Source organism: Larus michahellis, chromosome 9, assembly GCF_964199755.1.
Source record: "Larus michahellis chromosome 9, bLarMic1.1, whole genome shotgun sequence".
NCBI classification, from domain to species: Eukaryota; Metazoa; Chordata; class Aves; order Charadriiformes; family Laridae; genus Larus; species Larus michahellis.
Window position 1 is genome coordinate 23,228,653 of NC_133904.1, and position 25,620 is coordinate 23,254,272.

Consider the following 25,620-nt stretch of genomic DNA (forward strand, 5'->3'; position numbering starts at 1 on the left):
ATATTATAATGTATCTTGTAGAAATATTGCTTATTGAGCAGTGCAGAATGTTTCCAATGTTGTCAAGGGAAAAAAAAATTACCAACCTGCTAATACTTAGATTTTACTTGGAGGTTAATGCATGTAGCCATTTATCCATATAGATAATGCTCTCCTTAGTAATGAATATTTTAATAAAACTAGAAAACAAGTTTATTGTGAGCACTTGCTGGCAGCTTGCAAAGAACAATGTTTGCAGCATCTTCAATTAAAATACGTTTGGCTAATTCTTGAAGACAGCTTTTTTTAATGATCTAGGTTAGGAAGGGCATGACACATTGTTTTTAGGATTATAAGGGCCATTGGGAATGTTAATTAAATTCTGGTGAAAAGCCTTTTAAAAGATCAGTCCTGCAGCAAGAGAGCTTGGATCTTTTATCACTGACTTGCAATACATAAAAAGGGGCTTTATAATAGTTCCTGCCCATCTGATTAGGATTTTGTCCAAGGCTTCTATTTTAAACGTCAGTTTTCAAGGGTGTATATATGTACTCTTAAATTGCTTTGGAGTCTAACTTAAAAGGACAAGTCCCATGCCCCTCAATTGACATATCTTTCCTCAATGTGTAAAAGGAAGTAATTGTTCTTCATCAGAGCCCTGTGTGACTCCTTCCGACGACTCAGTCCTTGTCTACTACTAATCTAAAGTCAGGTACTTCGGATGAAAGATGTGTTTGGTTGCCTTCTGTTTGGAAGAAATGGCTCTGAAATTATACCTGTACTTCACGTTTTCCTTCTGGATGGCTGTTGCATTTGGTCCTTGTAAAACGGAATGCAGTTTAGTTCCAATAGTTATGCGAAATCTGGTATTAAAGTCCTCTGCTTAGAATGCAGTTGGTGGTTGTCATCAGGAATACAGCACTGCCAAAGAGTTTTGGTGGCAACAGCGGATTAGAATTGAATCTGTAGCACTGCTGGTAGGGAAATCTTCAGCCACATGCTGCCGTGCACCAGCGTGGGGTAATTTATATGCACTAAGTAGAACTGAGATCAGAGTGGTTTTGTCTGAAGTTATTTTCCTGAACGCCATAATTTCTGAAGAGCTTGTGTCAGGCAGTTGTTAAAGCACACATTTTAATGATTTAAGTTTGATATCGGCATGCTTGTGTCTTTCAGAAATTAACTGAATAATGAAGGGAAGCTTCTTCCCACTTGAGCAGCCACTTTGCATTTACTATTCCAGGCATTTCCTCACCTGAAGCCTTGTTAAAGATGTACCATGGCACAAAATGTGATGCAGCTAGCAGAACGTACAAAACATAAAAGAGGTCCTTCTGTAGGCATGGTAGCAGTAAAAAGAAGGCTAACGGAAGTCTAGGGTTTCTTTTTTCCACTGAGGTGTATCGCCCTTTGAAAATGCAGCATTCGGAAAGGGCGAGTGATGAGCTCTTCCTGTCTTACCTACCTGTTTTGCGTTTCCTGTAGCTGGAAAGCTTGTTTTAAAACTTCCTTCTTTTGACTTTAAAAGCCTTTTCATGGTCTTCAGGGAAGTGTGCTATAAGGAGAAGTTCAGGCACATTCAACTTAACTTTGTGAACTTGGTGTCATATCTCAGATGTGCTTTTGTTGGTCCCTTTTCAGTGAGAAATGCATGCTTATGGTCCTTTGTCTAATACTGAGGGGATAAGAGATCAGCTAGGCTTAGCAACTGACAGGCTGAAGGTACTTGGTTAACTATTTTCCAGTCAGTTGTTTGTGATGAGTTTTATCTTGGCTGAAACAATTTCAGAACTGTTGGTTAATTGTGAGAGTTTGAGGAGAGATGAGGTACAAGGAAGACTAGGAAAACCCAGAGTATTTTAAATGGGAGGAGAGAAGGAGCTAGGGATGTGTAGAAGTAGTCAGCTTGGCTTCAGTTCCTAGAAAAATTAAGGAGTGAGTGAACAAACATGGTTTGTTTTGTTTTTGGTTTTTTTTTTTTCCTAACTTCTGAAAGTAAGGTGTGTAGGAGAGTTAATTGATATGGAATTGTCAAGGAAATATTTTCAGACTGTCCTGATTTCCTTAGTTTAAAAAGTTTCATAGGGAAAAAAAACTGCGCACCTTCCCTTATTCTTTCCTCAACAGCTACCATCCCATTACACTCTTGTAAGGACATAAGGAAATGTGGTCTTAACTGACATAGGATGGCTACAAAAAGGGATGGATAAACGTTGAGAGAAGAAATAAAGATGATGATATTGAAGGCTTCTTTGTGTGGGATTTTGCACTTGTATATTGAGTAATCTTCTAGATGTCTTTCACTCATAGCCGAGATAATAAAGTAAGCTAATTTGTTAAATTTTTACATGACTTAATTCTGCAAGAGGGAGGACAAGATTAGAGTTCCAAATTGGTACACTTTTTTTGGAAGGAGGAAGAATTTGGAGGAGCCAAGTGAAAGCTACTACAGTTAGGCAGGAGTAATCAGCTAGTCAAACATTAAATGGAAAAGAACCAGCCTCATGGCAGTTTCTGAGAAAAGGATCTAGGGATTAGGGTAGTGAAGGGATTGCAGAGCGATGTAGTCAGGGGTGTTACGCTTCTGCGCTAAAACCTAACGCCTCTGTGTTGGGAGGGATGAGGAAGGGAGTCGTAGAGCCTCCAAAACGTGTGAAATGACACTGCGCCCGCACCTAACACTGATCTAGTGTCTGCTGGGGACCTCCATCATGTTTTGGGCACGGCACTTCTGGAAGAACGTGGGCTGGTTGGAGAGGATTCCGAGTTTGTTATCAGAGCCCTACTATCGCCTAGTACTGAACTAGAAATGCTATGCCTAAGTAAAAGGCTAGAGAAGGATTTAAGTCTTCAAATGCATAGAAGACCGTTGGGAAGAAGAGCCTGTTCTCCACACCCACAGTGGCAAAGAGGAACGTGATTAAGGCGTAGCAGTACTGCTCGCAAGCCCTCATTCTAGAGGGTGAAGCACTGGAGCCGAATGCCCGCAGGAACTGCTGGGTCCCTGTCACTGGTCTTTCAGAGCAGATCTGGGGGGAAAAAATCATAATCTGTTGGGAATTAGCAAGATTTAACTGTTCCTATTGCTGAGCAGGAAGATAGACTTGTCTTGCTTTTATTTGTTTCTTGGGCCAATATTAACACCAGTCAAGCCACTGGTGTGTACATATCTACGTATTTGCACATCCCCCCCCCCCCCCCCCCCCCCCCCAAGACAAATACATGGAAAGAGGGAGGACTCCCTCCACAAAATACACCAATTCTTTATTAATGTGCTGTCATTTAACCCAATAATCAATAGGTTGATGGAGTGGGAGCAATGGCTTGTTGATACAAATAGAAGTTTATTAAGGTCTTATATGTAGCAAGCCTTTTTATGCTGAATCAAGGTTTAAGTGAGGTATGAACTCAGTTGGCTGGACTGTGGATGAAGCCCACCAGTACTTCTCCACAGTGCCCCCAACTCTAAATTGCAAAAACTTTCCAAGACTGTGGGCTAGAAAGGCATCAATTCTAATCTAACTTCCTTCAAGATGGGACATAATTATTTACCAAAGCTTTTATTTTTTTTTTTTTATCCACTGCTTTCTGTGCAGGAGCGTGGTAGTATCCCAAGTTGAAGGGGGCTGTGCAGTATCTTCACAGGGCTCTTGGCAAGAGCTTTTTTTGTGTTACCACTGAAATCTGGCTGAGAATCGGCTTCCCATTCCTTCTGAACGTCTCCAATCCCTTCTGTGCTGCTGCTTCTTCTTGGCGTGCTCGCTCTTGACATCCTCTGCTCTGTAATGTTATTTCCTTGGGCACCTTGTTGCTTCCAGGGTAAGAACAACCTTATCCTATCAATGGATTTGCTCATCGCTGACCTACACCAAAGCCGGACAAGGCAAACAACAAGCCGACCTCTCCCTTTAAGGGTTTCCTAGGTTTTATTTGAAAAGTGAGAGAAGATGGGGAGAGAAAAACAAACTCGAGAGTGTTTTGGTAGGAGTCTGGATCTATATTGGAAAAACTTACAGAAGTTTGTAAATGGGGGGGAAAAAAGGTTGATAATTTGAGTTAGAATGCTTTTTCTTGGAAAACCCAGGGACAGTAAAGCTGAATATTTAATATTAAAAAAAACCTTTAGCTTTCTGGAGCGATGGAAGAGCTGATAAAGAGATTACAATATCTTCATGCTGCTCGTGATTCTTGTTTCTTTTCTGGTATACGTACTCAGTACCCTGCATGCAGAGAATAAAGTACATCTGCATGTAGGTGTGATTATACAAATTGGAGTAATGTAAGCAGCACCTAGAAATTTTGTAATTTGTTCTGGGTTTTTTTTGTCTCTCTTCTTTTTATCCTCAAGAAAGACATAATCTCAAGGATTTGGATACCAGTGTAACAGGTCTCCAGACTTGTCTGAGGCTGTTACTGTCACCAGGGAAACTTCAGTCTTCTATACTTTTTTTTCTTATTTAATCTTTGAATTCTTGAAGGTAGAAGAATATTTGAATGATACAACCTACAAAAGCATAATATCTGTTTCTTTCACGCCGCTCCTTCTGCCTTATCTTCAAGTTTCGGTGAATCCTGAGTAGTGAAGACAACGGGCTTTGTGCGGGAAGGCTGGGATCCCTCTCCAGGGGGATGCTGAAGGGGCTCTTTGGAGACGGGAGACCTTCTGTGCAATTCAGCAATAGAGGGAATCATATCAATTTGTTAATTAAGACTATTTTAGAAAGTAAATCTGATTTTTTTTTTTTTTTTCAAAAACCCAGAACACAAAACCAACAAGCAATTGAAGAAGCTAAAATGCTTACAGGACAGACTTCGCAAGTAAAGGTCTCCTTCAGATTTGTACTTTTTCTAAAAACACAGGCTTCGTAATTATTCTGTGACTTAATGTAACAAATCTGGCTGTTATGTGCATATTCCTCTTCAAGGTGTTCTTGCCATACTTCAGCATTTCATTATTGACCTTACTGTGAAAGATTAAATAGTTTTGAGATGAATGTTTTTATGAGCCTTTCTGAAGGGTTTAGTGTGTGCGGTAGAAGCTTCATTTTATATTTGTGAATGCATTTTAACCCTTTTCTAACAACACCTTTCACAAGAGCTAGGCATTGCCTTCACATTCTTTGAAGTGCCTAAAAGGAAAACAGCATTCTTGCTGTATCAGGTGCTGCTCGCTGCCAGGTGGAGTAAACTGGTTCAGAGGAAGGTTTGCTACAGTGGTGTCAAATTAAATGACTGTAGCATCTGCCTGTGCAGTGCAGAGCAGGTCTGTCTCCACTGCTTGCTTGTGTTGCCTGAGTGTTCCTATTAAAGACCCCGTGTAACTGGGAGACGATGCCTGCCCCCACTAAGTTCAGGACTTTCCCCCTCCCATTTAAGGACTATGCACAGGCTGTAAAGACCAACTGGTTTTCCCATGTTTGCTCTGGAGCGTGTGCTAACAGGGAGCTTAATGACAGAAACCACTGAACTGTTTGTGTTTTGTTTTTTTTAAAAGTGTTATCAATAGAATCTCCTTTTTGGTCTCTAAACAGCCTGTGACTTCAAAAAGTTATTGTTAAAATGTTTAGAGAAGGGGACTCTGAGTCTGGCACTTCATGCTGAGGGTGCATCAGTAGACGCAGAGCTTGTAAAATCTGCTTTAGACACCAGGATTGGCAGTTAGCGGTTGGGTCTACAAAAACAGTCATGTTCTAGGCCTTGCAAAAAGACGTGGTAAGTTTGGCTGTGTCTGTTTTCAGCTGGTATTTTAAAGTGTTTCCTCTTGCAACTTGCTTGCTTTGTATAAAGATAGGAGGAATTGTTGCAGGACCCAGGTTGAAGTGACTCGATTCAAAAGCCCTGTTAAGCTTTTAGTTGGTGCGCTTGTGGTTTTGCTTTGCTGGTAGACGGCTAGGAGGATTTCAGTTTATGTTGCCATGATGTTCTGTATGCGCATCCCACTCCTAGTCCCCAGGTGGAGAGAGGTGGAGCTTGTCAGAGCATAGGTGGGGAGCCTTCATCTTATTTCTAAGGTTGGCTTTACAAACAAAGACCCCCTTTTCTCTCAACTCCACATCATGCTGCTTTGAATTCTTCCCTGAAAGACTTTCTTCCTTCTGTTTTCTGTGGATGATTAAGACTAGTCAAAGTGATATTGACACACAATCTTTCTGCTTGACCAAATGCACCAGAAATACAGTAATTAAAATTCTCTTCTTAATGGAAAGTAGAGGTTAATTACAGAAGTCTTCTGGGAATACTTAAAATGGAAAAGTAATCGTGTTTATCCTGAACTAGAATGGATGTAAAAAAAATGTTTTATGGCACTTGCATGATGTGTTAAGCTCAGAATTGGAGACGCTTTTTCTCGAGGGCTGAATTATTTTTAATGTTTCTTCATATTTGCTATACTAAACAAGTTATAGCACTGCTGTGGTATGGCAGCCATACCACAAAAGGCCAAGAAAAGAGTCCTATGAGGATATATCATTTGTCACAAATGTGGTACATATATTAGTTTGCATAAGTTTTGATGAGGCAGACGTGTGCCCGCGGTGGATGGCTCAGGACTGTTAACCATATTGATTCCCGTATGAGCGGATGAATATGGTGCAGGGGTGAAAACCTCTTTGTATTTAAGAGTCCATCAGTGTAAATAGCCAAAGCAGAAAATACTGTCGTATAGACCAAGCTATTTCTAATATGTTCAGGGAGACGATACCGCAAGTAGCGGTAGCTCTTGTGCACGTTACAATATTTTTGAAATGAAGATGCATTTTATGTTTAAAAACTGTAGAAGGCTAACACCAAAGTTGTGTGATGTGATCTGTGTTTTACAGGATCCCTTGTGAGAACCTTCACTCCTTTTTATTTTCTGGTGGAGCCAATGGACGTTCTGTCAGTTCGCGGCGCTTCTGTCATCATGAACTGTTCAGCTCATTGTGAAACTTCTCCAAAAATTGAATGGAAAAAAGACGGGACTTTTCTAAACTTGGTGTCAGATGACCGTCGCCAGTTGCTACCAGATGGATCTTTATTAATAAACAGCGTGGTGCATTCCAAGCATAATAAACCTGATGAAGGATATTATCAGTGTGTGGCGACTGTGGAAAGCCTGGGGACCATTGTCAGCAGAACAGCGAAGCTCACAGTAGCAGGTAAGTCCCTTTTTTTTGTTGCTCAGTGTAACAGCATGAGAATGTAGATGTATACGCTGCCCTTGCAAAAAGAGGAAGGCGCTTTCCAAGAAAGGAAAAGATGGTTTCATCAGTTATCAGTGAAACTGGGGCTGTATCTCTCGCTTTACTCGCTAAATGTTGTCATATATTCTATTCATCTAAGCAGCTTAACGTGTGGGTATTTCTCAGGAAATGCTGAAGATCAGGACAACTGAAATGAATAGATTAAAAAAAAAAAGTGTCAGGTGCATGTAATCACAATGAAGATTTACCACAGCTTAGAAGGGGGGGAAAAAAGAGCAGGGTTCTACTTTCTTTATGTATAAATACCCTTAAAAAGAACTTTGTCTGCTTATGTTGAGATTTATCTGCCCTTTGTTGTGAAACATTTGGGAAGGTCCTAAAAGCTAGCAATGTGGATGATCCCTGAAGAACCAGAAGAGTGGTGGAGAAAGCAGGAGTGCTGGCTTTTGTATTTCGCTGTTTTCCGAGTATCAGGTGTGAACAAGGGAGTTTGAGAAGTAACAAACAGCAAAAGGCCTAAAACTTTCTTGACAGACATTAAGAAGCCCGTGTCATAACCTCACTTTGGGTGTTTTGAGTAACCTTTAGACATGACTTGGTAATAGCTTTTATTTAGGGGGTAGAAAGCAGGAAGCAGGTGGAGTTTGCGGGCAAAAATAAAGACTGTGACTGGGGAAAGTGCTCTGTTTTCAGAATGCCATTTGCTTCTGTTTCGGGGATCAGGAGTGTCAGACTGAAAGTGTTTTGTAAACCATGTAGCTGGAAGAGACTTATTATTACTTTGTAAGAGTGAGACTTCAAAAACCAGCAAAAAAAAAGTGAATTAAGGCAATGTAACTCAGAGAAGCCTATGAAGCAATTTTCTTTTGTTTCTCTAATGATGTTTGCCAGCCTTTTTCAAACAGTTTTTTTTTCTTTGCTTAATAAATGTCTCGAGGTAATGAATTCTTCCTGACTAGTGCTACAGCATCTCCCAGAGCTGCTGCTTACTGTCATTTATATTCTGATGTTGTTTCGATTAAGTTAGCTTGTAGCATTGTTGTGAAACATCAAATGTCAGAAATAAAAAAAAATAAAATTGGGGTTTTATACCTTAAAGGAGTGACTTTCAGAGTCTCTGAGTGAGAAATAGGTTTCTAAGTTTCTTGGCAATGAGGACAATAAAAGCAGTTCTTGCACACTTATGTCAGGCAATTACCACCTTCTTACATTGCTGCTGTGGTGATTAATTCTGCTGTTTTCCACATGAGATCATTCAGTGTCTTGCTGCTGTTATCATTCTGGTCTATACTATCATTAAGTAAGGTTAATGGGGTTAAAAATGAAGGTAATCCAAAATGTCTTCAAAATTTCCAGTTCATTTTTCCAGCATCAGTGTAGAAGAGGCTATTTACTGGATAGTTTTTAAAATGATGGAATCTTAAAGAGCCTTTTAGTATTCAAAAAACAAAACAAACAAACAAAAGGCAAAACAACAAACCCCAACGCAATTCTGGTGAGTTTTGTTTTCAAAAAATCTGTCCCAGGAAATGAAACAAACATAGTCTAACCCAAGCTGATATGGACGTTTACAACACAAATAGTTGCCCCTTTGTCTCAAGTTGGCCTGGCAGCTGTATTAGAAGACTGTCGATCAATTCCGTGCAATAAGAATTGTGGGGTTTTCTTGTTCAGAAGTAGAGGAAATGCTCTTGACGGGTGTTCTGCGTTGTCTTATGCCCTGCTGTTAGGTTAGAAACCAGCATAGGAGCATCCTCTAGCTGCGGTGTGCATAAGCTGTTCTGCTACTCTGAAAGACTTATCAAATGTGGGGGTGTGGAAACCTATTTATTAACTCAGTTAAGCGGCAGGTGCTGTGCAAGACTCCACAGAGCTTAATCCTTTAGTTGGGAGGATTGGTAGCTTTGGTTGCTGAAGGCTTTGGAATAAGAGATGAAATATTTAAATTTGGGTTTAACTGTATTGCTTTTCTTGACCTCATTTGAATCCCTCAGTTTTATCAGTGGTTTTTAATATTTCTCCCTCCTCCCCCCCCCTCCTTTTAATTGGGAGCTTTCAGGCAAGTGTGGGGATAGTTAGCATAGCAAGGTCTCTCCTCGGCTTCAAGGTAACAGCGGGAGGCAGCTAATTCCCTTCTTAATTGAGCAGTGGTATGTTGAATTCATATGGTGGGTGTGAACGTTGTACTGCGATGCACCTGATTTCTTGAAAAGAGAATATTAAGAAGCGTAGCTTGCATGTTTTAACTGCTTCTTACTCATTAAATAACTTCAGTACCTGAAAATGACAAATTCTGGTGAGTAATGTAAGTCAGGGCAAAGAAAATCCAGTAAAAACATGCCATGTTAGATCCGATATATGAAAGAATACAGGCTTCGAGTTTTCAGTCTTACAACTGCAGTGTTTTCCCTAGCAGCTGATGCCGAGCAATCCACCTGCAGTGAGTCTTCCATTAAGCTTTAACAGGCTGATAAATTTTGATAAATTTCTCAAATTATTTAAAAGACTTTTTATGTATTACAGCTTGACGGATCTAGAATTTTTGAACATCAGCAACTGAAGCTCTTTTATTGCCATCGGATGACAGATATTGATAGCGCAAGGGGCTGCAAGGTGACAGAGGGGCTTAGTCAACTGTTGTATGAAAAAATCAAACCAAAACACACACTCTCAGTACCTGGGCACAGACCAGGCTCTGCAGACAGTGACTGAATGCTTTACGTTAGACACCTACTTTCTTGGTTTCTTGCTCCAATTTATGGTTTTGACACAGTGCTATAAATGTGTCATGGCAGGGGAAAATTGATGATGGCGTGGATTTGGCAAGTTTGTAGTGCGTTTGACAATGTGCTTTTAAAGAACCTTTTCCATACGCGGTAATAATGAGAAGCCTTTACTCAGCAGGGTTTTTGAGGTGTGAGAATCAAAGTTTCTGTGGCAACTGAGACTCCTATGGAAGTGGATCTTTTCCTTCTTTAATCTAGTTTCTCATGTGATTTAAAAGCAAGTCAGAAGTTATGATGAAGTATTACCTTATGAAGAATACTTGAATCAGCGCAATTAGGCTGTAACTCAAAATTGTATGGTACAGCACCTTGACAGTAAGTTGTTTACTGTTCTACCAGACTTCTAGTAGTAAGTCTTTGATTTTCAGAAACTGCAAACAGCAAGACATTAGTTAATTTTCTAAATGTGTGTGCTTCCGTGCTTTGGTTCCATTAGCAAATGAAGACTGAGATTGCAGTTTCTAGTGTTCCTCTCCTCCTTTGCTTCCTCTCGCTGTGCAAACGTAACCACGTTATCATGCTCTACACTGGATTTGTGAAAGAACTCATTTATTTTTCAAAGTGGTTTTGCTTGCCTTCTTTGAACCCAGAATATGACTGCACAAACCTGAGGGAGGTGGTGTGGTGGTCATATAGTCCATATAATTTATAGGGTTTTGCCATTATTATGATGGATTTGAACTACGGAAAGTCAAAGAACTGCCTAATTTATGTAAAGCCACAATGCTTTTTAATCTGCGCCTTACTACAGTATGTTTTTTTTTTTAATTGGCTTTTGAAATGCAAATCTGTCTTTGATACTTAAGTGCCAGTTGGATCTTAAGCAGGGTGAGGGGCTGGTAAAAAGCACACATAAAAAAAAAAAAGGGTTACAGAATTTTGGGGAACTTTGGCTGTAATTCATCTTTGTATGTAACAGTATATATATTTTAGTGAAAAGTATAATGATACTAGCTGAAAAATATTCCCGAGATGATTTTTTTTCCAGTCACTATTTGGAACTACTTTGCTAAAGCTTTTATAAAGCTTTTATTGAGGGAAGAGATATATGAAGATGTAAAAGGTCTGAAGCGTGACAGTGACACCGAGTTTCATTGTAAGGATTTATCAGTTCTGTACATCCATTTAAAGACTGTTCACTAAATTATTTATTTCACCTCTTGTCTTCTTTTTTTCCCCAAGTGAATCCATCTGTTTTTCTTCCTCTTCTTCCATTTATTTTTGCATTTGACAATGCCTGGCTTTGAGCTTTAAGTGTAATTTGCTTGATTGTGATGAGGTAGCTGCCTTGATACTAACTTTATGTCCAAATTTCATTAATTCAAAAAGCACTGGGTGATAACTTATGACCTTTTTTTTTCTCACATTTTGATTAAATAATCTCCTTATGTTATTATTTCTCATTTATATATCATAGAAATTTTATTTTCAAACCTTCATTTTGTAGTTACTTTTAGAAAAAGTACAGGCAAGTCACTTCTGTTAAGAAATATTCCTGCCATGTAGTATCAAAATCTAAAAGGGTTCAATAAGCAGAAAAGACAGGTTTGTATTTAGTAAAAATATTTAATTCGGAACCATCTGAAAGCATTGCAGGTGCAGCACTGTCCAGAAGGAGCATGGTTTCTTAAGGAAAAGTAATTCTGAAAACTATTGGGGTGAATGTTCAAGTATTGTTTTGTGTTGAAAACACAAACACTGAAACCTTGGTAGACTTCCCATTTTTCCACTTACAGCCAGCGATACTTGGGTGGGTTCAGCCATGTCATGTGCATACTGGGAAGAGAGACTTTGCGCTTGAGCTCCAGGTATGCTCTAGTGCTCTGCTCCTGGGCATGGTGGCCTCTGAAGGTCTCTGCTTTTCTGACCCGAATAAATCCTCCTCATTCAGCTCATCATGTAGCTTGAGCTCTCCTGGGCTGTGACGCCTCTGGCTTCGGGTCCTACGGCTGTTGTACAGTGGAAGGACTTGTATTTTCATTATAATAAAATCCACTGTTTCACATCTTCACTGTTTTTCTTTTCAAAAGCTAGGAATCTTCATTGAAAACCTCTGCAGTAATTTTTTTTGGCTGTGAAATGAAGGCTAAGTGTCAGAGCATGTTGATACCGCAGTTACCTGTCCCTTTGTATATGGTATGGTCTTATCCATGCGGTGTGCAGCACACAGTCACCTTCATCCCTTCTGCTCACCTGTCCCCATCCAGCTGCAGAATCAAACTCGGGGGCCAGGGACAGGGCTGGAGTTGTGTGGTGACAGAAATGCTCCATGATATTGCTCCCTCGGGTCTCGTACAGCTTGGGAGATCTGTAATCCCTTGGTCAGGGGATGCAAAAAGTGAAGGTGATTCCTTAGTGAGGAGGAGACTTAGGACCAGAGGACGAAGGCTGTCCACTCTGTTCTCTAACCTGCTGCAGAACATTGCGCAGAACCCCTCAATAACGAGGATGGCCACCTCTTGAGCTGTTTGACCAATGCAATTTGCTTCATGTCAGCACATCAGGTGGAGAGAATGAACTTCACTTGAGAAATTAGTCCAATTTTAGCTGACTAGATTGCCTTTTTAAGGTTTATTTGCATTTTGAGTTTATCTAGAATAGAAGAGCTGTCATATAACTGCCACTGAAATTAAAGGCGGCCTGGATGAGCAACTACCACGGTATTTACTGTAAAGTGGCTTGGAGCCATCAGTTACGAGCCAGGAGGTGCTGATGTCTCATCCTGCTTCTGTTGCAGGCTGATTATACGTTTTGCCTTTTTCTCAGTGGGCTAATAAAGGATTTCTCTTCAATAAATTTAGAGTATTACTTTTTATAATGTAGCAAGATGCTGTAAATGAATACACTGAGAAAAGACCATGTAGAAATAAGGAATTTTGTATCCGTTACAGTACTTGGATGATGTGCAGTAGGCAAAGTTGGGGCCAAGAAATGGACTATTCCCTGAGCACAGCTTATGGGAGGGAGGAGGACCTTGGTGGATGTGTTCTTGCAATTAAAGCATGATCTCTGCAAGGCACATCATCAAGGAGGTATGTAGTGGTTGTGAGAACTTGATTTCTGGTATGTTATAGCATTTATATAGCATATATACCACTTCCTCCAAGCTCAGGATCGGTGCATCCCTAAGAGCAAGAAATCGGCCAAGAGACACAGGAGACCTGCATGGTTGAGCAGGGGGCTTCTGAAAAAGCTCAAGTGGAAGAAGGAAGTTTACAGTAAGTGGAAGAATGGACTGACCCCTTGGGAGGATTACAAGAATACCACCAGAGTGTGCAGAGATGAAAAAAGGAAAGCCAAGGCCGCCTCGGAATTAAATCTGGCTAGGGATGTCAAGCTCAACAGGAGGGGCTTCTACAAGTATATTGGAAGCAAAAGGAAGACCAGAGAAGTTGTGGGCCCACTGTTGAATGACAGGAGCTATGGTGACGGAGGATGCGGAGAAGGTGGAGTTACCGAAAGCCTTCATTGCTTTGGTCTTTACTGCTCGGCCCAGCCCTCAGAAGTCCCAGGCTTTGGGGAAAGTAACGGGGAAAGAAGAAGTCTTCCCCTGGGTTGAGGAGGATCGAGTGAGGGATCAATTAGATATTCACAAGCCCATGGGCCCCGGTGGGATGCACCCGAGAGTGCTGAGGGAGCTGGCAGAAGTTGTTGCTGGGCTGCTCTCCATCATCTTTGAAAGGTCCTGGAGAACAGGCGAGGTGCCTGAGGACTGGAGGAAAGCCAGTGTCACTCCAGTCTTCAAAAAGGGCAAGGAGGAGGAGCGGGGGAACTACAGGCCGGTCAGCTTCACCTCCGTCCCTGGAAAGATGATGGAACAGCTCGTTCTGGGCGTCATCTCAAGGCATGTGGAGGAAAAGAAAGCTGTCAGAAGTACTCAACATGAATTCACCAAGGGAAAATCATGTCTGACTAATCTGACAGCCTTCTATGATGGCATGACTGGATGGATAGATGAGGGGAGGGCAGTAGATGTGGTCTACCTTGACTTCAGCAAGGCGTTTGACACAGTCTCCCACAGCATCCTCATCGGGAAGCTTAGGAAGAGTGGGTTAAATGAATGGACAGTAAGGTGGATAGATAACTGGTTGAAAGACAGAGCTCAGAGGGTCATGATTAGGGGCACAGAGTCTAGTTGGAGGACAGTGACAAGTGGTGTCCCCAGGGGTCAGTACTGGGCCCAGTCCTCTTCAATATATTCATCAATGACCTGGATGAGGGACAGAGTGCACCCTCAGAAGGTTCACCGATGAGACAAAGCTGGGGGGGGTAGCTGACACACTGGAAGGCTGTGCCGCTATCCAGAGAGACCTGGACAGGTTGGAGATTTGGGCAAAGAGGAACCTCATGAAATTCAAGAAGGGCAAGTGTAGGGTGCTGCACCTGGGGAGGAATAACCCCCTGCACCGGGACAGATTGGGGGTGACCTGCTGGAGAGCAGCTCTGTGGAAAGAGACCTGGGAGTCCTGTTGGGCAAGAGGATGACCATGAGCCAGCAATGTGCCCTTGTGGCCAAAAAGGTCAATGGCATCCTGGGGTGCATTAAGAAGAGTGTGGCCAGCAGGTGGAGGGAGGTCATCCTCCCCCTCTGCTCTGCCCTGGGGAGGCCACATCTGGAGCACTGTGTCCAGTTCTGGGCTCCCCGGTTCAAGAGGGACAGGGAACTGCTGGAGAGGGGACTGCAAAGGGCGACCAAGATGCTGAGGGGACTGGAACACCTCTCATATGAAGAAAGGCTGAGGGATTTGGGTCTCTTCAGTCTGCAAAAAAGATCACCAAGGGGGGATCTTATCAACACTTATAAATACTGAAAGGGTGGGTGTCAGGAGGATGGGGCCAGGCTCTCTTCAGTGGTGCCCAGGGACAGGACAAGAGGTCACGGGCACCAACTTGAGCATAGGAAGTTCCATCTCAACATGAGGAGGAACTTCTTTCCTGTGAGGGTGGCAGAGCCCTGGCACAGGCTGCCCAGAGAGGTGGTGGAGTCTCCGTCTCTGGAGACATTCCAAACCCACCTGGACGCATTCCTGTGCCACCTGCTCTGGGTGACCCTGCTCTGGCAGTGGGGTTGGACTAGATGATCTCCAGACATCCCTTCCAACCCTATGATTCTATGATTTAGCTATTTAATATCAAAATCACTTACTGGTGTATAAACAGTGGTGAAGAGTTAAGAATTTTGCTCAAACATTAATTTGTGTTGAAATTTTATGTTTCCTTTTTGCCATAATTATTAAGAACTGCATAAAAGTAGCCAGGTTGTATGGTTCTGGAATTGTGTGTCTTTTGCAAAGTTTGTCTAACTCTGAAGGTTACACCTGAACAGCGTTTTATTTCTTACTGGTCTCTGCATGTGTCTGTGCCATCCCTAAGGGACAAGAGAGAAGCTTAGTTCAGTGGCTCAGCAGAACAAACTATGTCTCCTCAGAGATGCAGTCAGCTTAGAAATAACAGCGCTTTTTCTACTTGGTATTGCATATTTCCTTTAAAAGCGAGGGGAAGAAAAGTCTTCATCTGATCTTCATAAGTAACTTTCTGTACCTTGGAATTAGAAAAAAACCTAAGAGCGTAGATCCTTCAGTGGAGGGTACTTAAGAGCACTTAACCAGTAAGAGTGAGTGACATGGGTGATAAATTTTCCTTGCAAAAATCCATTTACTATGAAAAAAGCATCTGCGTTTTTCATAAATTGGCTTAGATCAAAATGTGTTTCTTGTCAATGGTGGTTTTAACAAAACTGCGGTTTGTACTGTTTCTGTCAGCTGTTATTAAAAACTTGAGATTTAGACATTAAAAACAATAAATGTTCGACCTTATATGTCATTCAAAATTCTTAAAATCCACGTTTGTCCAGTTAAAGTAGGAAAAAAAAAAAATCTATGTGAGCCCTTGGACTGATCTACAGTAGTACTTGGACTGAAAGCAGAGGTCCGGATTCGGAACTATAATAAATATTTTCAGTGCAAGGTTAGGAAGAACAAATTCCTAGACTTTGTCGTCATTTACTTTTTCTTTAAGTAGTAACTGTACAAATCTGGGAGATGGGAACTGAAGTGCTTGAAGTGATTTGTGATCTTGAGTGCTTCACTTTCTGGATATGCGGCCTGGAAAGGTTTGTCTTTGGGAGGCTGCTGGCGTGCCGTCTATTTCCTTTCCTTCCTTCTTGCCAACAAAACCCAAACAAATGCCAAAACAAAATGATACTGATGTTTTACTCTCATTGTGAATGACTCGTATACTTCTCGTGTGATATTAGAGAGTTAGGGTACAATTTTTCTTCCAGAATTTGTTTCAGTTTAATTCTTTTTAGGAGGTATGGTAGGAGAGGACTTGGAATTTCTCATGCCTGAAATAATTCTTTGAAAAGAAATCAGTAGAAATCTCATCAAACTTAAAACTGTGTTGTTTTGTCTGTGAACTGGAGGCGTTGGAGAGAGTAGCAGGGTGTCGACATAGTAATGTCTTCAGACTTGGAGGGGGAAAACGTGTTGGTTCTGCTCCAGGATCTGTTCCCTCTTGGGCAGCAGTTGCTTGGTGCCCCTTGTTTTAGTGGAGTGCCTGCCAGGAGTTGCTACTGGAATTCCTAGAGCCCAGTTTCAAGTCATTGTTTAGCCGGTTCATTTATCCAGCCTTGTCGAGTGCTGTGTTCTCTCCAGCAGCTCGTCTGAGAGCAACATACCAAGTTCTGATTTAGGATCAGCCTCTTGCCACATCCAAAGCCGGGAGCTGTGCAGTTTGGCTGTGGCTGAACTGGTAATTCTGGTGCTGGGTGAAAGTCCAGAGCAGGAGAGCTTTAGACCTGCTTGTTTAAACTGTCATCGATATCTAATGATCAACTTACTGCCTAGGTGAAGAGATTTTAATTTGCTAGTTGAATGACGTTAAAACCACTGTTTCTATTTAAAACTGCAGCTTTTCTTAAGCTTTTGTGTTTCAAGTTTATTACACCTAATGTCAAATAAAATCAAATGGCCTATTTTCGCTAATACTATCCCTGTCCCTAATTGTGTGGTGGGCTGGTTAAAGCTTGTTTGTGCTCACTGGAGGGTAAGGAATCCTCTCCTGTAGCTATAGGAGAGGGGGTACCAGTAGATCTGTAACTTGTGCCTGAACTTTCTGCTTTAGTGACAATTTAATGTTACTGTTTAGAAAAAACCTAACTGGTATGTATTTTCTAGAATGGAACTAATGTTTAATGCAGTGAGACATCCCTTACTGAGCCGAATCAGAAAAGGTGGTGGGGGGGTGCTTTTGGATCCTTTTCTCAGGTGGGTAGATGCAGGAAAAAATCCAGATTGTTGATTGTCCGTGACCAGCTGTCCCATTGCCACGGAGTGGGAATCTGCCTTCTTGCTGCCCTGTCTTGTTTCAGGTGGTTGTGGTAGCTGATCATCTTCATTCACAAACACACAGCACAGAAGCATTTAAATCCTGTGGTCATTCGTTAAGTTAAAATTTTCTTAATTAGCCATTATCTTAGGTGCAACATTCCATGTTGTTATAAACAAAAAAGATTAGGTTTTATCAGTTTAACAGTTTGCAACTTAAATTGTTAAGTCCTGTAATTAGCAAAGAAAGTATCCTTTGTGTGTTTGATTAATGGAAAAAGTTGTCTTTATCTTAATGTACTTCAAAAACATAACAGAAACTTACTGTAAATCATAAAAAAAAATCAAAGCTTTTGGCAGTATACATTCAAATTTTGACCTTTGGTTTTGAAAATATGGAAAGCAGTATAGTTGATCTCTAGAGAAGCCTGAATTCTGTGACAGGGAGCTTCAGTGCCAGATTTCTACAGTTACTTGTGTTTATAGTAGAGGATCTGTTGATGGGTGATTCTAGATGGTGATGCAGAAGTAGAAAGTGAGAGCATATTGATGATGCATCAACACCCCTAAACAAGAAAGCTGGATGAACTTTGTTTAGATTAGCTTTCCTAGTTGTTAATATTTTCACTCAAATATGTATTTTTTTCCTTATTTATGTTCTGCATGTCAGCACCAGCAATCCCTTTTGTAATTTTGTTTGACAAGTTTTCACATAGATTGCTCTCTAAATCCCAAACTGTCGGGCAAGTGCTGGTTACATGCAGCCTGTAGTCGTGTCTCACTGCATTTTCTAGTCTGGGATTCAACAAGACGTTTCAGCTTTAGACGGTGTAGAAGTGAAGGGTCTCCACGCTGGCGTTGTTCAGAGTTTTTATCAACTGAATGCGGCACGTTGAAAATGATAGGAACGTGTGCTATCACACCTACCCGAATGAAAGGGGACAGAAAAGTAGTAAGGGTAAGAAATACCTTGGCAGAAGTGTGCATGCAATAAATTCTTTATTTATTTCATAATAGAAATTCAAGAGGAAGTTTAATGACACTGAAAACTAAACAGAGGAAAATTATTTTTAATAAGGAAAAAAAATTAAGTTCCGAAACTTGCTATGGTTGATTTCAGTGAGGTTAGTTCTTGAAGCATAGGCTATGTCTCATCATTCACGTAAGTACACTAGAAATAAAAATGTTAAAAATTATTACAAAACCTCTGGAACTCCTGCTTATTTGCACATATAAATCCCTATTTCTGGGGGGAGCGTGGGGAAATGTCTCCAGATAACTTAGAAGTTTCTGTGAAGTTGTTGCTCTTCCTTCTCTAATAATCTTCTGCAGTCCCATTCCTGGATTAGGTGCGCTGTCAGTCTGCTCTTTTGTGACTGTTCTTAAATTGAACACATTAAAAATAAAGCCAAGAAAGGCTTCATTATGGAGATGCCATTAAAAAACCATCTCGGATACGATGAGCTGAATTGTTAGAAACCGCTCATGACTCAAGGGCCGGGGTGTGGTAACCCACCCCTTAGCAGTTTTTCTCGGGATCCCGTTGAGGGACGGACAGTTTTATCGAGTAAGTTGCTAGTTACACGCCTCTGGTGTTTCTGCTCCTTTCTGCCATGTGTCCTCGTTGCCTCCAGACACCATCCTCCAGCTAAATGTTTCTATCTATAGATGTTCTTTCTCCTGCTGTATTTATGTATCCTGTTATGTCTTCAAGTACTCCATTTTTGAGGGATTTCTTTGCTATTTTTGGATTCTGATTATTTCTCTGTGAAATTGTTTAGGTTATTTCCTATCTCTAAATATCTGTTGCCAGGTACCAGCTGTCTTTCTCACTGTCTATAAAGTTGCCTGCAAAAGTTTTTCTGATCTGTCTTTTCTTCCAGTTTCATGACAAGTTTATCATGACAGTCCTCTGTGCATTAATCTTCTTTGAATAGCTTGTTCACGTGAGCTTTTGTAAGCGATAGCCTCGCCTGGATATAAAATTATTTAACCTGTCAAGCTCTTTTCTTTCACCAGAATACTCAGATCTTATTCTTTTGTTACAGCTATTGATTTTGTTTTAGGAAGAGTAATTGTGAGTCTAAACTCTTTTCTTTTTAGGCAGTCTATTGATCGAGACCTGAGATTTCTTAAATGATGAAGCAATCTTCATACCTTATCTTAAGGTCTTCTCTTAAAATCCCACAGTGCTTTCTTCATTGTCCTTGCTATTAGAATGATCTTCAATGGTACCAAATAAATTACCCCATAGTTTGTACCCCCTCAGTTCACTTTTTTGTGGTATTAGAAATGTCTGCTCACCATGTTCTCAGTGTCTGTGTAGATGAAATCCATTGTGGCTGTTGCAGCTCTTCCTGCCGCCTTGAGCTGCTGCTGGTGGTGCTGGAGCTTTCCTGTTTGTTTGGCCCTTTAATTGCAAGTCCTGTCTCTGATTTTAATGGTGCTGTTATTTCACCTGCTCTAGTAGTAGAATTATTTTTCTGTATTCCTGTGCCTTTTCTTGCAGCACATTCTGAGCCTGACCTTCCACTGTGCCATGGACGAAACCCCACACCTCCCCTCCCATTATGTTTATTGTAGTTTATGGTTGTTATCAGTGACTTCTGTATTTTTGAAAATCTTCCTTGAATCACCTTTCTTCTTCCCATTTTATTCCTGGAATAATTCATTGATCTCTTCTTGATAGCACCTGACTAGAGTTTGGATTTGTTTGTTTAGCCTTGGTCTGTTCTCTAGTCCTGTTGTTTTTGAACACCTCCAATACCTTATTAAAGATCAGTTCTTCTTTTCTGGTCTTTTGTTTCCTCCAAAGGGTTTCATAGAACCATAGAATCATTTTGGTTGGAAGGCATCTTTAAGATCATCAAGTCCAATTGTTAACCCAGCACTGCCAAGTTACCACTAAACTGTGTCCCTCGGCACCATGTCTACCCGGCTTTTAAATACCCCCAGGGATAGTGATTCAAGCCTGTTCCAATGCTTGATAACCCTTTTGGTGAAGAAATTTTTCCTAATGTCCATCCTAAACCTCTCCTGGTGCAACTTGAGGCCGTTTCCACTTGTCCCCTTGTTTCTGAGGTACTTCCATCAAGGAATGCTGGATTAACTTCTTGCTTAGCATTTTTTCCTTCTACATTATTAGTTCTTTTTTTTTAAACATACCTGAATCTTACTTTGTTAGGGTTTTCCATAACTGCTTCACTCCAAACTTGAGCGGCTGTACGCATTCAGTTATCTTCATTAAAAATTCTGCCAGGACACGTTCTGCAGTTGCAGAGCAACCATCTTTCATTTGGAAGTTACCGGGCACCAGGCATTCATCCTTTCTCAGAGCCAATCTTACTCCTTCATGGAATTCCTCTACAGCTTCTCCTGGAGCTGCAGCTGGTCAGGCTCAGAGCTGGATCATGGCTGCAGCCTTGGGATGCCACAGAGCATAGCAAGCATATGCTCAGCTCTTCCATTTTTTTCTGGTTAGGAACCTGTACCCCGGTTGGCACAGCATCAGGATGTCCATCAAGTCTGCTCTTTGTTTCTTGGTCTGTTCTAGTGCTTCCTTATTCCTGGCACTTCTGTCAAAGGCAGTGTTCAGCAAAGTGGCCTCATAAAGTTGTTTTTAGATGTTTGACTTACTCGATACTGTGCTGTCAGTCACAAGTCTAGTTGTTTCACCAGGATTGTTTTATTGACTTTTGTTTCACTTCTTTTCATCAAACTTTTGTGAGAGAAGCTCACAGGGGGTTCTTGTGTCCTGATTTGGGTGTGAAGAGTTGTTCCGGGCTAAGTGAAGTTTCTTAAGAAGCCAGGATCTCTGTATTTGTTTCCGTTGATGGACTGAGTTCAACAGGTACTCTGAGCTTTCTGTGTCCTGGTTCAAAATCAGAGTTGCTCTGTAATACTCTATTAGATTTGATCTCATCTCATCAACTTGTGAGTTTTTCCTACGCGTCTGTGTTCTTACATTGTTGTATTTCAGTTTGGGCTTCCAGGACATTCAGGTTTGCAAAGTCTGCCACTGGTATGTAAAGGACAACTATATACTTTCTGTTTAAAATATGTTCTGTGAGAAACTTTCTTGCCAGGTAAACCTTTAGAATATTGTGATGAGTTTTACTAGTCCAAACATGCTTTTAAATTTTTGCATGTGTGGTTTCTTAGTTTTGTCTTTAGTTTGTGGTTCTGTGGTGAAGCTTGGATCCAAGTCTGAGAGGGGATGGTGGCAACCTCAAATTCATGCAGTCTGACCCTGTGCTCCAGGCCAGGATCAATTTTGCCCTAGCTTTCCCTGCTAGAAGCTCGTTTGGACAAGTGTAATTCTCTTCCTCTTTGCACAATATTTTGTGCAATATTTTGCTCTCTCTCTCCATAGTTTTCGGTATAGCTTCCCCATATCATAGCGTCATCAGATAATTGAACTTGGAAGGGACCTCAGGAGATCTCAGGTTCAGTTGCACGTTCAAAGCAGCTCAGAGTTCACGCCAGGCTGCTCTGTGTTAATTATATGTGTATAGGTGGGTATGTCAGTGCGTGCATTAATGATGTCCTCTCCCTTTTCCTCTGCTTCTTAATTCTGATCAAGGGATGCCTTTTTTAAATCACTATATGTCATGTCAATTGTGCCACCAAGTCTGTGTTTAACAAAGTCAGGGTTCTGATTATGAACTAGAATGTCTCATTGCTGTTGTACCCTCCGCATACTTCTTGCTTTAGTTTAGCCAATGAGGATGTTTTCGTGGTGGGTTTTCCTCTCTCCGTGTTATAATCCTTTGAAGAATATTCTGTCTCCCCTGACTAGTTGTCTCCTGCCCAGATTTTTGGCCAGGTTGCATTCTCTCCTGTCTAATTTGTGTAAGCGAGGGGGGAAAAATTATGTGATAGTTTGTGTTTCTCATTTGTAGAAACGACTAGAAGCATCTGGCCTTATCGTAATTCAGGTAATCCCGGACTTCTGTTCTCCATGAATGTTTTGTAATTATGTAGTCTAATCTGTTCACTAGTGAGATTCATGAAATATGTCTTATTAACAAAATTGTATTTTAAAACGTGTTTCACACCTCTGCCACTCAGACAAATGATGCTGAATAATGTTCAAGCAAAGGAGAAGAAAAGGAGCTGTGATAATTTAATGAAGTGTCCACAGATGGCTGGATTTATTAATTTTTTAACAGGGTTGGGGTGAGAAGCTGATGTGCTAACAAAAAATATGCGGCATCTTTGATATCCACTGCTTCAGTGAAGGGTAACAGATGTTGTAGCTTTTTTACCAATAGGGTATTGTGTTTCTATACTCCTTTACCTACTTGCATGGCTAAAATCTTCACGCTTCCCAAGAGGCGATTTTAATAAAGCAGTAATAGTGTTATGGATTTGTCCTAAGTTCAAATTCGATCAGGCAAACAAGAATGGGGAAAAAATTAAAGTGTCTTAAAACTATCAGCGGTTTGTGTAACCACTCACAGCCTCTCAGCGTTAGCCCCAAAGAGGTTAATGCAGAAGGATTTGAAGGTGAAAGCTGCAGGGTGGCAGTGTTTGTAAATGATACTCCAGAAGTTAGCGTAGGCTTGGGTAAGTTATGAGAAACTTGTGTTAGAGTAACATTGGGTGATGGAGGATTTTCAGAGCCTGGTGTACAGGAGGGAACGGGTTTGGAAAAACTGTGATCTACTCCTGTGTTTTATAGAAATAATTGGGGGGGAAAAACAGGGAAAACACTTGCTGAGCACATTGAGATGTCACAAAAGAGCTGAAACCAGCTTTGGGAAAGAGATAATTGCATAAATGTGTAATATGTGTGTGTGTTTAGAGCTGTTTAATGCTTATACAAGTTACTCTGTTAAATTCCAGTCTGTGGAGTAGCCATAGAGGAGACTCAGGCACATGACAAAATGGCTCGGCAGGCTTGTGACCGTGGAGTAATGGCACACAGCCCTGCCTTGGGCAGGGAAAAAGGGAATTCCTCTGCAGCCTTCTGTTGCCTTTGAGACGAGGAAGTTATTCTCTTTTCTTATTTTTGTTTTGCAGACTTGATTTGGCAAGCTCGATGCCAAAAGATTAGTAAGATTCTAAAGAGGATTAAATATGTGTCTGGTAATAGCATCCACACTGAATAAAAGTAAGTGTTTACAGTGGCTGCTGACAGTCAGCATTTAGAGCAGAACGCAAGCATTTACTCTGCAGTTACTTAGAAGGTAGTCATATGAGCGAGTTATTTAGTATTTGTTGATTATGGAACACTTTTTCCTTTCGGTCTCCTTGGGAATGGTTGGCACAGGCCGTGGTTGCAGGGAGACTGCTCCAGTAGATCAGCATCTGGTGCAGCGCAGTCCTCCTCTGCTGGGAAGTAGAGGAGAGGAAACACTGGCTCCATTGACTGCAGCAGACTACAGCCAGAATTTTTACCGTTTTTTTTTTTTTTCCCAGGAGCATGGGAATTACTGCTTTTCTAGGCACATCTTTGCTTTCTCAGACATCGAGACAATGGGCCACAAATCTCAGTAGTGCTTAGACTGGGGGTGCCGGCTGAATGGAACACAGTTGTGTTAAGTGGATTGTTCATTCACATTCCTACCATTGCTCTGGTCTTTCAGCGAGGGGAGAGACAAAAGGGAAGGAGAAAATAGGGACAGAGTTGACTTTTTTTTTTTTTCTCCTCCTCTCATTTGCCTTGTCCTAGCAGAAAATGTGAAGTTTGTGGTGCGTCTAATTCCTATTGTATGCATGTGAGAATCTCGCTGTTGCTTATTTGTTCTCCTACCAGTGTTCAGAAAACATTCCAAGTGGAAAATCATCCTTCCCAAATTGAGTTTATTAACCTGCAATCCTGCTAGGTCAGTAGTATCTTCCTTCAGTGTCCTAAAATCAATACATAATGTATTTGTACTGCCACGGAATGATTAATGTACGTACAAACGTGAAAAAATCATCAGAACCTCAAAGTATCATTTATCATTATGTTTCCTTAGCAAAAGACGGGTAATACCTTTATTGCAACATGTGGGTGAAAAGTGGGTGCTCCTTGCTCATAAGAAATGTAACTTATTTTCTTTAGATCTTCTGGCTTAGTCTTGGTGACTGAAGTGATTGGAGAAATACAGACCAGAGAAAATTTTTTAAAATTTAACTTTGAAAAACAGTTTTAAGTGTGTTTTGTAGTTTAAATAGGAAGACTGTGAATTTGTTTCATGGTCATGCATTTGAAAATGATTATAGAAATTTAAGGAAATGGAGGCTCACAAGTAAATTGGTAATTTGAAGAGGAAAAGACAAACTGTAGTGAGTGGCCAGACTCTGGACTGGTGGATGAAAGGGGATTTTCCAGCAGTACACGCTGCAGGAGCTGCGCCAGCACTCCAGGACCTGCTACTGTGTTTATAAACAGGTCTCAGAATTAATAGTAATTAAGGCTTATATTTAGAACGCCTTTTGTAATACATCATTATTGTTTTGTGGTTGTCTGTTGGCTAAAGCAAAAGGGTCCTTCTCCACAATGGAGGCTTTTAAGCAGCGCAAATTGCAAATAATCGTAGAATAAGAGAAGATTACTCTCTAGGACAAAATTATAGCCTAGGATAAAATATATATTTTAAAAACACACAGAACTGTGATCATATAAAGGTTTTACTGGCATTAAAGATGACCTGGAAGATGAACTGTATTTTCATTGCTAGTAAGTAATGAAACCATCTCTAATAAAGCTTATTTAACCTTAATAAGGCACCTGCACACAGCAGAATATGCAATGCCTATCTTGTCCAAAAAGTGAACAGCACTGGTAAGGGATTTAAATTAAAGCATAGTTGAGCTTTATGTTAGAAATTACAGGGCTCTAGTCCTCCAGTAACATTCTCACTTATGCTCCAAGTTGTGGATAGGATGATTTTCCAAGTGGTAGCTGAGGTGCAGAGAGAAGTCCTAGTGCTCCTGACGAAACGATGAGGTCCAGGACTCCCTTCCAGGCTGGCGAAAGAACTGCCTTGATATGCATGTCTGTTAATAAAGATTTCTAATGAATTGTAAATTTGGGGGCTAGTATGTTCTTCTTGAAGAATAACTGATGGAGAATGCGTGTCCAGAAAGGCAAGGGGTGATCATAGACCAATTAGTCTGATCTCAACACTGTGCCCTTTTTAAAGGGGTTGTGAAGGCGAGGGTAATTAAGACGGAGGGAAGTGGGAAGAAGGCTAAACTGTAACATGACTCTGGTCTGTGGTTTGCGTCTCAGCTTCTTGATGAAGCAGTTCATGTCTTTGAGCACTATAATACGATGGGCATGCCGCAACACAGCCTTCTGATACGCTGTCCCGTTAGAAATTGTTAAAGGTCAAAATGACAGAAATTTAAATG

General features: G+C 41.0%; 1 protein-coding gene across 14 annotated transcripts in view; it reads left to right on the forward strand.

The window, feature by feature from the left end:
* The window catches only part of NEO1 (neogenin 1), a 210,849-nt gene that overhangs the window by 56,309 nt on the left and 128,920 nt on the right, over positions 1–25,620 (forward strand). For all 14 annotated transcript variants that reach the window (XM_074601904.1, XM_074601913.1, XM_074601902.1 and 11 more), the window contains exon 2: positions 6,798–7,115. In XM_074601904.1, coding sequence (XP_074458005.1) covers positions 6,798–7,115 — 318 coding nt within the window. The remainder of the gene's footprint in view (positions 1–6,797; positions 7,116–25,620) is intronic.